Source organism: Aquarana catesbeiana, linkage group LG04 (genome assembly GCF_042186555.1).
Source record: "Aquarana catesbeiana isolate 2022-GZ linkage group LG04, ASM4218655v1, whole genome shotgun sequence".
In the NCBI taxonomy this organism is placed as follows: Eukaryota; Metazoa; Chordata; class Amphibia; order Anura; family Ranidae; genus Aquarana; species Aquarana catesbeiana.
In genome coordinates, this window is record NC_133327.1 from 652,131,669 (window position 1) to 652,144,577 (window position 12,909).

General features: G+C 43.3%; 1 protein-coding gene across 1 annotated transcript in view; it reads left to right on the forward strand.

Annotated features, from left to right (window-relative positions):
* PLEKHH2 (pleckstrin homology, MyTH4 and FERM domain containing H2) overlaps nt 1-12,909 on the forward strand; it is a 219,621-nt gene that overhangs the window by 186,347 nt on the left and 20,365 nt on the right. The window contains exons 23-25 of the mRNA XM_073628463.1: nt 1,311-1,466; nt 7,563-7,660; nt 10,341-10,482. Of these exons, the coding sequence (XP_073484564.1) occupies nt 1,311-1,466; nt 7,563-7,660; nt 10,341-10,482 (396 nt within the window). The remainder of the gene's footprint in view (nt 1-1,310; nt 1,467-7,562; nt 7,661-10,340; nt 10,483-12,909) is intronic.

Below are 12,909 nucleotides of genomic sequence, written 5' to 3' on the forward strand. Positions count from 1 at the left end.
TTAGTAAATCAAAGCCTAAGTGTCATTTCTGTCTGCTACCCCATTCCTCTACTATCGGCATGAGTCACTTCTGACAAGTTTTCCTGACACTAAAAGAAAAATAGTGACAGTGGAGGGAGCTACAGCACACAGCCTTTGATTGACAGCCTCAGCTCTGTTCTGGTGTGTGTCCCTTCCCTCCAATCAACTCTCAGGGTTCTTCACTGTGTAATTTCAGCTATCTGTTACCTTTTTTTCTGAAAGCTCAGACAAGCTGTATACGTTCTGGACTTTGAATGATTGTAGAGTTGAGAAGGCTGCACATAAATGGGTACAACTTATGTAGAAGGATTTTTCTTCATCTCTGTGTATCACCTGAGCCTTCACTGGGTATATGTAAAGGTTTACAACCACTTTGATGCGTCACACACTAACACAACGCACCAGGACACCAAGGTATGAATGCCTTAAAGCAGGGGTCTCCAAACTTTTCAAAAAAAGGGCCAGTTTATTGTCCCTTAGATTTTAGGAGGGCAGGCTTGTGGCCACCGGGGGCAGAAAATGGTCCGGGCCCAGCATCAGTCAGAATAAATATGGCCTTAGGGTTGGTGGTCAATAGTTAATAAATAGTAGTGCCCCTATCTCCCATTGTTGGTGTCAATGGGAGGAATAGTCCCCTAAGGGCCAGATAAAGGCTAGCAAAGGGCCATATTTGACCCTTGGGCCGCAGTTTGGAGACCACTGTCTTAAAGTGTTACTAAACTCACAACAGTAAAATCAGTCTGTATATGCAGTAAAGCATGCTTGGTATACTCACCGTGGAACCTAAGGGGTTAATCCTCTGCATTGTGTAATAAGGCTGTTTGATCCTGGCTTCTCTGATCCTCCCCTTCTTCCACAGTCCCCAATCCATCTCCTAATAGAACAGAACCTTGGGGGCAAGCTGCACATGCTCAGTTTGGTGTGTATTGCTGGAGAGTTTATTTATTTTTTCTTGGGAGGGTGCATGTGATCAGCACAGGGCCAATCGGCACTGTCCAGACAGAGGGTCAGGGGTCCTGCAGCCTCATAGGACAGTCAGGGGAGAATGAAAACTCCTCCTACAAGCTTTAACCAGACACTGATAGAAGTCACAAGACTGCTATATACTGCTGATGAGAAAAGGTATTTAACCGTTTATATTTTCTAAAATAATTGCATTTCCATGTTCTGTGTACTGTGGGAGACCAGATATAGTGAATGCAGAGTCCTGGGTTTAATTCCCTTTTATTGATTGATTATGAACGTGAACCTGTCACAGCAAGCTAACTTTCTAAGCACATCCATTGCAGGTGGTGGGATTTGACGCATCAACAACAGTTGAAGAGTTTCTTTGCACACTAAACCAAGACCTGGGAATGAGGAAGCCCTCCCAGTCCGGGTTCACCTTGTTCTCGGATGATCCCTCTGGGAAGGATTTTGAATATTGCTTACAAGGAAATATTAAGGTAAAGATACATATTTGCTTCAAGTTGAATGACTTTTCCTGAACTCCAAGTCAGCAGAGCCCGGTTATGACTTTTGCTGAGAGGTGGTGAAGGGAACTCTTTCTTTCTTTCTTTTTTTTTCGTTACAAAGTATTTTTAAATACTTGCCAACCGCCCTATAGCACGCTGCACAGGATTACATATATCATATATATATATATATATATATATATATATATATATATATATATATATATATATATGTGATCCTGCACTTCCGGGTATTGGGCATGAGCGTGCGCCACCGGCGGCTCCCTCCCGCTGTGATTCTACATAGTGGGAGCTGATCAGCGGGTCCTGAAGAACCAATGTCCGCCGGCACCCGCTGATCATTCTGTGCACAGGCAGAATGGCGATCTGCCTATGTAAACAAGGCAGATCGCCGTTCTGTCAGTAAGGAAGGCATAGATCCTGTGTTCCTGCAAAGCAGAGGCGCAGATCTATGCCTTCCTCTAGTCAAAGCACTATCCCCATAGTAGTAAGTTCTGATGGAGAAAAAAAAACACTGGCTAGGCACACAAAAACACTGGCTAGGCACACATTTAACCCTTTGATCGCCTCTGATGTTAACCCACTTCCCAGCCAAGGGGTTATGCCCCGTACACATGGTCGGACTTTGTTCGGACATTCCGACAACAAAATCCTAGGATTTTTTCCAACAGATGTTGGCTCAAACTTGTCTTGCATACACACGGTCACACAAAGTTGTCGGAAAATCCGATCATTCTAAACGCGGTGACGTAAAACACGTACGTCGGGACTATAAACGGGGCAGTGGCCAATAGCTTTCATCTCTTTATTTATTCTGAGCATGCGTGGCACTTTGTCCATCGGATTTGTCGGATTTCCGACAACGGATTTTGTTGTCGGAAAATGTTATATCCTGCTCTCAAACTATGTGTGTCGGAAAATCCGATGGAAAATGTGTGATGGAGCCTACACACGGTCGGAATTTCCGAAAACAAGGTCCTATCACACATTTTCCGTTGGAAAATCCGACCGTGTGTACGGGGCATTAGTCATTAGTACCGTGACAGTGCCTATTTTTAAGCACTGATCTCTGTATTAGTGTCACTGGTCCCCAAAAAGCGTCTACAGTGTCAGTTAGGTGACCAATTTGTCTGCTGCAATGTCACAGTCCCGCTATAAGTCGCTGATCGCCGCCATTACTAGTATAAAACGTATTGTTTTTCCATAAATATACTCCATAGTTTGTAGACGCTATAACTGTTGCGCAAACCAATCAATGTATGCTTATTGGGATTTTGTTTTACCAAAAATATGTAGCAGACAACATACAAAGAAATTCAATTTTTTACATTTTTTTTATTGGGTATGTTTTATGGCACAAAGTAAAAAATATATATTTTTTTAAATCAAAATTGTCGGTCTTTTTTTTGTTTATAGCGCAAAAAATAAAAACCGCAGCGGTTATCAAATACCACCAAAAGAAAGCTCTATTTTTGGGGAAAAAAAACAGAAATATTATTTGGGTGCATCGTTGCACGACCACGCAATTTTTAGTTAAAGTAATGCAGTGCCGTATCACAAAAAATGGCCTGGTCAGGAAGGGGGTAAATCTTCCAGAGCTGAAGTGGTTAATATCGTCAGGACAAAAAATTTTTTTTTAATTTTTATATAAAATGTAACATATTGCATCTATATATTTAATATTTACCATTTGTAGTCAGCAAGTGAGGCCACATACACACAAACGTTTAGCAGCAGCCAGGGACAGTAGATTTTTGCTATTGGTTGTAGACACTGCATACCAGCAGCTGCAACTGTCAGTGGCAGATGTCAGGATTGTACTCATTAATTAATGTTAATGTATGCAGCCATAACGCAGAGAGTTGCTGCCTCTCGAGGCGGCGGTGGATCTAGCATCAGATAGAGATCAGAATACTGCCACTGACAATGTTTCTTTTTTTTTTTTCAATTATATTCTATAAGGCAGCTTAAGTATGAATCATCATTTTATTTTACTTTTATACATTTCTATTGTATTCTGTTTAATTCTATTCCATTCTTTTCTGTTTTATTCTATTCTATTCTGTTTCATTCTATTCCATTCTTTTCCGTTTTATTATATTCTATTCCTTTATTTTCTAATCTATTCTTTTCTGTTCTATTCTATTATTTTCTGTTCTATCTTGTTTTATTCTGTTTTATTCTATTTCGATTCTTTTTCTATTATTTTCTATAAAGCAGCTGAAGTAGGGATCATCATCTTATTTCACTTTTATACCATTCTATTCTGTTTTATTTTATTGCATTCTTTTATATTTTATTCTATTCTTTTATTTTCTGTTTTAGTCTATTCTATTCCTTTATTTTCTTTTCCATCTTTTCTTTTCTATTCTATTCTTTTATTTTCCATTCTATTCTGTTTTATTGTATTCTTTTCTATTACATTCTATAAAGCAGCTTAAGTAGTAATCGTCATCTTATTTCACTTTTATACCTACTATACCTACTGTATTCGTTGCAATATGTTTCCATTTCAAACTCCTTTTCGAATTTAAATTTATTTTCTATTTTGAATTAATTTTTTAATTCCAATTTGACTAAAAAAAAAAATATATGAAACAAATCCAAATATATGAAAGGAATTCTGAAAATGAATCGTTCTAACATAACGAATATGATGAAACAAAATTGTTAACTTAACGAATGAATCTGAAACAAAACACATTTCTCCATCTTGCACATCTCTATTTCCTTATGAATGCAGCAGACAGCCTAGGGCTAGGCAAGCCTGTATTGAGTCCTTCTCAGTCTATAAAAAAAAAAAAAATGTTGACCAAATCTGGGCTTTAACACTGGAATACCTTTGATAAAAAAAAGGCATACATTCCTGGTTATGTATTGTAGCAACACGCGGTACAACATTACGATTGCCACATTGCATGGGAATGCATCTGCTCTGTGTGTGGTTGTAATGTCATCCATTGTTAATGGTACCCCCAATTCATTGTATAGTACAACCCAACTCACAGTGTACACCAGGGGTCGGCAACCTACGGCCCGCGGGGCGCACCTGGCCCGCCGCCGCTGAATGTCCGGCCCGTCAGTGCACGTGATGAATTCATGAGCACCCGGCCCGCGGACATCTTATCCTCTTCACGCCGACCGTATGCAAATATGCGGCCTCAACTTGAAGGGGTTGTACCAGAGAGATGCCTGCAGCTGCAAGCATCACCCTGGTACAGTTTTTTTAGAGCCAGCGGTTGGCTTTCTTGGGATAACAACCGATGAGGCTAAGAAGCTGCTCGGCTGTTATCCCAAGGAGCGGACGTCCTTCCGCGGCTCTCCCATCCCACCGGGAGGCCCGAGCGACCAGCCGGCATGTGCATCGGCTGGCCTGAGATCCGAACAATGCCAGAATCAGCTTTGATCGGGTCTCGGATCTAGTAACTCAAAGGCGATGTCATAACATCACTTTCGCTTTACCGAAGACTTAAAGGTGCCAAATTTTAAAAAATTACAGTATTCAAAACTGCCAAACTTGGTCCAAACTAAGGGTCCTTTCACATTGAGGCGGTTTGCAGGCGCTATTGCGCTAATAATAGCGCCTGAAAACCGACCCGAAAGTGCCGTTGCTTTGATTCCAGTGTGATAGCCCCGAGGGCTTTCACACTGGAGCGGTGCGCTAGCAGGACGGTAAAAAAAGTCCTGCTAGCAGCATCTTCGGATTGGTGAAGGAGCGGAGTGTATACCGCTCCTTTACCGCTCCTGCCCATTGAAATCAATGGGACGGCGTGGCTATACCGCTGGCAAAGCGCCTCTGCAGAGTACAGTTTACAGTGGTTTTTAACCCTTTCTCGGCCGCTAGCGGGGGGTAAAACTGCCCCGCTAGCGGCCGAATACCGACGGTAAAGCGGCGCTTTACCGCCGCCGCCGCTCCCGCCCCAGTGTGAAAGGGCCCTAAGTGCAAAGGAGGGATTTGGGGTCTTATAGACCCCAGACCCCTCCATAAAGAGTACCTGTCACTGCTTATTACTGTCACAAGGGAAGTTTACATTCCTTGTGACAGCAATAAAAATGATCAGATTTTTTTTTTACCAAAGGGACAGTATAAAATAAAAGAAAATAAAAATAAATAAGAATTTTTTTAAAGCACCCCGTGCTTACACAGCTGAGGGAGGGGGAATCTATGTAATATGCAGGGGAGGCTGGGTGGGGGATGGGTTGTGTGATGTGCAGGGGGCTGTGTAATATGCAGGGGGGACTGTGTAATGTAAAGGGGTCCAGAGGTGCAGTGGGCTGTGTAATGTAAAGGGGGCCAGAGGTGCAGGGGCTGTGTAATGTAAAGGGGTCCAGAGGTGCAGGAGGCTGTGTAATGTAAAGGGGGCCAGAGGTGCAGAGGGCTGTGTAATGTAAAGGGGTTCAGAGGTGCAGAGGGCTGTGTAATGTAAAAGGGGCCAGAGGTGTGGGGGCTGTGTACATTTATTAGCAGGTGAATTCGGCCCTCCGTGCATTCACATACATTGAATCTGGCCCTTAAGTGGAAAAAGGTTGCTGACCCTTGGTGTACACTGTGCCACAATGCATATACTATGGGATGAGGTGTGCTGCACTGTTAAAAAAGACTCAAGCATATTATTGTATCCATTGTGGTGTGTTGGCAATCCATTCATAATAAATATTATTATTATTATTATTATTATTCAGGATTTATATAGCGCCAACAGTTTACGCAGCGCTTTACAATATAAAAGGGAGACAATACAGTTATAATATAATACAATACAATACAATAGGATTAAGAGGGCCCTGCTCAGAAGAGCTTACAATCTAATAGGGTGGGGCAGGTGGTACAAAAGGTTGTAACTGTGGGGAATGAGCTGGTGGAAGTGGTAGGAGATTAGTTGGAGACGTGATAGGCTTTCCTGAAGAGATGAGTTTTCAGGGATTGCCTGAAGGTAGCAAGAGTAGGGGATAGCCGGATAGATGGAGGTAGCGAGTTCCAGAGGATGGGAGAGGCTCTGGAGAAATCCTGGAGACGAGCATGGGAGGAGGAGATGAGAGAGCTTGAAAGCAGGAGGTCTTGAGAAGAGTGGAGAGGACGATTTGGGTGATATTTGGAGACAAGATTAGTGATGTAGCTTGGGGCAGAGTTGTGAATGGCTTTGTATGTTGTGGTTAGAATTTTGAATTTAATTCGCTGGGTGATTGGGAGCCAGTGTAGGGATTGAAGTAGAGGGTTGGCAGACACTGAGCGGTTGGTAAGGTGGATAAGTCTGGCAGCAGCATTCATGATAGACTGAAGAGGGGATAGCCTATGGAGCGGTAGGCCAATGAGAAGGGAGTTGCAATAGTCAAGGCGAGAGATAACAAGGGAGTGAATGAGGAGCTTGGTGGTTTCATTTGTTAAAAAAGGGCGAATTTTAGAGATGTTACGGAGGTGAATTCTACAAACTTTTGACAATGATTGGATTTGAGGCTGAAATGACAAGTCGGAGTCTAGGATTACACCTAGTACCCTGGCGTGAGGGGAGGGACTGATGGTTGCATTGTTGATTTTGATGGAAAAGTCATGGAGGGGGGCACGGGCGGGGGGAAATATTAATAGCTCAGTTTTAGAGAGATTTAGTTTAAGGAAGGGGTGCGACATCCATGCTGATATGTCAGTTAGTAAGTTAGTAATGCGAGAGGAGACTGAAGGAGTGAGGTGAGGAGTAGACAGATAGATTTGGGTGTCATCAGCGTATAAGTGGTATTGGAAGCCGTGGGCAGTTATTAGGTGACCAAGGGAGGTGGTGTAGATAGAGAAGAGAAGGGGTCCAAGAACCGAGCCTTGGGGGACCCCCACAGAAAGGGGCAATGGAGAGGAGGAGACAGAGTTGTAGGTGACACTGAAGGAGCGCTGTGATAAATAGCCAGAGAACCAGGATAGAGGCTGCCTTAACGCAACACACGCTAATGCATGCCGTAACACAAGTTAACGTGTTTGCATTTTCACCCCATAATGGAATGCATAGGTGTCAGTGGACCCTCAGACATGAATATAAATTGTTACAGCACATAAAATGTTTTCATTTTTCTCATTGCCAGATCTGCGACATCATTTCAAAGTGGGAGCAGGCATCTAAGGAGCAGCTACCGGGAAAATGTGATGGGACCCGGACCGTGAGACTTACCTACAAGAACAGGTGCCTACCTGTTACCTGTTAATGGAATACACTTTTAGGGTTCACACCAATGAAAAATGCTGTGTGTTCCTGTGTGATTCACATGCAATCCGGGTGCAGTGCAATTTCAGCCAATTCATTCGACCTACAGTATCAATGATGTGGGCAAGTGCAGGTGTCAAGGGGTTAAAGCAGGTGGTGAGGAGGTGATACAACAACTCCTCAACCACCTGTGATATGCTCTCTGAAGAGTGATCCAAATGAGGCCTAAGGCTCCATGTATACTACAGCTCCTAATCTTGAGTTTTGGCTTTTTTTTTGCCAAAGCACCTAAAATCGGGCTGAACTTTCACTGTTCGGACGTTTGACGAACAGCCGAACAAATGGGTCATTTGACCGTTTGGCCCCCCGAACCGACCACAATGCATTGCGGCGCTGAACAGTGCATTGCAAGCCCTGATTGGCTGAAGCAGTGAAAGCTTCAGCCAATCAGGGCACAGAGCACTGTCAGAGTCATGATTGGACACTGTCATCATGACTTTATCCAATCATGGCTCATTCCTGTCCCACAGTATAAAAGTATTCTTTCAATGGCAGCCATTTTCATTGTGATTTTGGCGTAGAGAGAGATAGAACAGGGCTCTGTTCAGTGCTATTAGTTAGTTAGTTGTGTGCTATACTGTGCTATTTTGCGTCAATTGTCAGTGTAGAATATTAGTTTACTGTCAGTCTAGGGATAGTGTGAGTGTAGTGAGGAGGACCATCAGTCAGCTTTGCATAGTGTACAGCTAGAGTAGGGACAGCTCAGATAGTTTCACTGTAGTGATACCGTATCAGTAATCTTTACATTAGTGTATAGCTAGAGTAGGGACAGTTCAGATAGGGTCAGTGTAGTGACGCTTGAACACCATCTATTTGATTGCGTTACTGCGAGTTTAGCGCCATTCACTTCTGTGTGCGTTAATGCCAGTTTAACGCCATATAGTTTTGTGTGCGTTACTGCCAGTTTTACGCCATATAGTTCTGTGTGCGTTACTGCCAGTTTAACGCCATTTACTTCTGTGTGCATTACTGCCAGTTTAACGCCATATAGTTCTGTGCTTCACTGTACGTTTGGCGCATTATATTGCAGTATATTATAGTGTATTTGTGTAGTGTGAGTACTCAAATTAAAGTGCACCAAACACCCCTTTACATTGATTAAAGTGCATCTACGTACAGATTTCAACTTAATCTTTACATTTGCTTATTAGCACCGCCCCCTCCCTCCCAATAATGTCTGTGAGGACAATAAGGAGAGAGGCAGACGTAAGGCACTGGCACTGTAAGGGGGCCAGCAACAAATGTGTCTACAGGCAAAGGTCGACGTGGTGGTCAGTCCTTAGGCAGGGCATCATTTCCTCTGTTTAGTGAGTTTGCCCTTGCTATCCAGCCACAGCATGCAGAGGAGGTAGTGGACTGGCTTACAAAACCTTCCTCATCCTCCTTATCCTCTGCCACACAAGCAGAGACAAGTGTGCAGTCCCCTGCAATTGCCAGAGTGGATAAACCTGTCTCCTTGTCCACATCTATTCCTGTCATAGCCCCAACATCAGCCATTGAGGAGTCAGCTGAGTTATTTGACCACAGCATCAGCCACTTGCTCCTTGTCTATTGATGCTGACTGCTGGGGGATTTATTTCAGCAGGAGGGGATATATTGTTGCTGAGATGGTCTGTTGTTGCTGGTGGGGGACCTACTGTTGCTGGGGGTGGGTCTTATACTACTAGGGGGTCAGTTGCTGCTGGAAGAGATCTACTTTTGAGGGAGGGATCTTCTTGTAGGGAGATCTGTTGTTGCTTCCGGGAGTCTATTGTTGCTAGGGGGGAAATTTTGTTGAGAGTGGTCTGTTGTTGTTAGCGGGATCTACTGTTGCTGGTGGGGGGGGGGGCTATATTGTTACTGGCTGCAGGGGATCTATTTTACTGCTTTTCTTGTTATCATTACCATATTCCATACAAATTACTTAGCACCACAAAATGATACTTGGTTCTATATTCTGTAAAAGAGCAGTAGTGGGAGGTGGGTAGGGGGTGGAACCAAGGAACAGAGCTCTGGGGTGGGTAGGCGTAGAACCAAGGAACAGTGCTTGGAGGTGGGTAGGGGTGGAACCAAGGAACGGTACTCAGTGGTGGGTAGGCATGGAACCACGGAACGGTGCTCGGAGGTGATTAGGCGTGGAACCAAGTAACGGTGCTTGGAGGTGGGTAGGCGTGGAACCAAGGAACGGTGCTTGAAGGTGGGTAGGGGTGGCACCAAGGAATGGTGCTTGGAGGTGGGTAGGGGTGGAACCAAAGAATGGTGCTCAGAGGTGGGTAGGGGTGGAACCAATGAACAGTGCTCGGAGGTAGGTAGGGGTGTAACCAAGGAACGGTGCTCAGAGTTGGGTAGGGGTGTAACCAAGGAACGGTGCTCGGAGGTGGATAGAGGTGAAACCATGAAACAGTGCTTGGAGGTGGGCAGGGGTGGAACCAAGGAAGGGTGCTTGGAGGTGGGTAGGGGCGGAGAAAAGGGGTGACTCGGAAAGTGGGAGTTCCTGTGCCTATTTTATGAGAAAAAAAGCCATGAGTAGTAGTATATGGCAACACTCACTGAACGACCATGGTATTGACTGGCACTTTTCTCTGGGTACATACCCTGACTTTCCTCTGTTGCATTACAGGCTGAGTTTCTCGACACAGGTGCGAGGCGAGACGGAGAGAGAAAAGCTGCTTTTAATGTACCAGACGAACGATAAAATCATTAATGGTCTCTTTCCAGTCAATAAGGAGCTGGCGCTGGAACTGGCTGCTCTACTCGCCCAGGTAACCTCTGAGAAAGGAATTCCTTATACCTTTTAATGCAATTTCCAAAGCAATTACTTATAATGAAGCATTCGCTAATGCGCAGTACACTATTAACCTGCAATTATACAATTTGAATTCCCTATGTAAAGATGGCTTCCTGAGGAGATTTAACCTTCTCTCCGTCTCTTTTGCTCTTTTGCCTTCTCCTGTATATTGCAGGTGGATAGCAGATGTGAAGTCAAGGTATTATTAGTGTATTGTTTTAATGTGTTTGTGTGTTCAGTAATGTGAATAATGTATGAAATAATGGAGGCAAAGTGGTTTTAAAAGAAATAATCTCCAGCCAGGAAGAGCTCTTACATAAGTGTCCGCTCCCACAGAATGTCACTGGAAACACTGTGAATATTGTATATTCTATAGGTCCTATTCATCTACAGCTGGACAATGGAGCATTGCTTTTCTGGGCCCCAAATCACTTTAGATATCTGAATGATTTAAGTAGCTCTTTACTTTTAACCAAGCCTTGTTATATTGAACCTATTAGTGTATTTATAAGAAAATTGCATAGCAATGCCCTGGCGAAAGTGCATAAGTATTAGTTCTGAGTATAAAAAATAAATGTTAGGTCGTTTGCTGTGCATATTGAATGTTTTTCATTGATTTAAAATGAAAAATGCAGCATTTAGCTACTAGATGGAGCCAAATATCCTAGGAAATGCCTATGATACTTTGCATCAAGTGTCCAAATGCAGTATTTAAATTTTAAATGTTTAATCAGTGGTCTCCAAACTGAGGCTTGCTTTTATCTTGGGGCATTATTCCCCCCACTGTCAGCAGCAGTGGGGCATAGTTCCTACTACTGACACCGACAATAGGGCACTATTCCTTTCACTGACACCAACGATGGGACACAATTCCTCCTACTGACATCAATGATGGGCACCTTTCCTCCCATTGATACCAATGATGGGGAACTATTCCTCCCGTTGATACCAATGATGGGGAACTATTCCTCCCGTTGATACCAATGATGGGGAACTATTCCTCCCATTGATACCAATGCTAGGACACTATGGGGTTGATTTACTAAAGGCAAAAAGACTGTGCACTTTGGAAAGTGCAGTTGCACACTGCAAGAGCAGTTGCTCCAGAGCTTATTAGATATTTGGCCAATCATGGCATCCACCTGCAGTATGCATTCATGAAGACACACCACATACTAGGCTTTCTGTGACCCATAGTACAACGGATGGTCTATACATATCTGACTACTTTATTATAAGCAGTCATATATTCATACTATTAATTCCACTGTGATTTCCAGTTTATTAAATGTAATATCAACACTATTTGAAGCTTTATCATGTCGACCAGTGGAGAGTGTAAGGGGAGTGATATGGGCAGGCTATTAGTACTTATATGATTAAAGCCTTAATGTCTTCTATGACTTTATAAATCACTGTAATACACCTTGTTTTATGTGGCTTTAAATATGTTTATAATAATCAATACTTTCAATTGATCTTAAAGAGGAACTAAACTGTATCTGAGCAGCACAAACCAAAACACTATTTAATTCATAGCAAACTCCCAACTCCCCCATCCTCCATCCATGTCGCCATGATTTATTTTGTTGAGAAATCACTTTGAAAAACACCCCTTAGCATTTCTAGCTGTGGCCATCTTGAGTAAGGGCAGATAATTCATGTAGCATTTATTTCCTGGAATCCATCTGCCCTTAACCCAGGCACGCAGACAGGAGGGCGTGCTTAGCTGAGAAAGCCCCTCCTCCAGATGAAAGAAAAAAATGCCCATTCAGCCTCGGTTCACACTGGGACGACTTGTCAGGCGACCTAGGTCGCCTGACAAGTAGCGTCCCGTTCAGTACAATGGAACCGTTCTAATCGGAGCAACGCAAGTCGCTCCGACTTAGAAAAAGGTTCCTGTACGACTTTGGGGGCGACTTGGGGCGACTTGCATAGACTTCTATACAGAAGTCATTTTGCAAGTCGCCCCGGCAGTCGTGTGCAGGTCGCCTCGGTGAGGCGACCTGCAAGTCGTGCCGCCTCTGGTGTGAACCGAGGCTAAGACTCCTGGGATGTATGACTTAATTTTGGCCTTGACCAAAAACAAGGGAGTAACTAAAGAAATGAAGAAAAAAAACAAGTTTAAAATAAGTAAATATAATATGCCCTCCTGTGTATTTACTAATGCTAGGAGCATAAGGAACAACAGTAATTCATGTTGATTGAGAAAGTTAAGTTCCGCTTTAAACAAGTTCTACTTACCTATGGTGACTACATTGACATCCTATATAATGGAACATGGTTCTTGTATTTTTTGTATTCATATTGCTCTTAAAGCAAAGTAGTCAACACTGACCTGAAGGGTTAAAACTAGACATGTGCACTGACGAAAAATTTGTTCGTTTTCGTTTCATTCGTT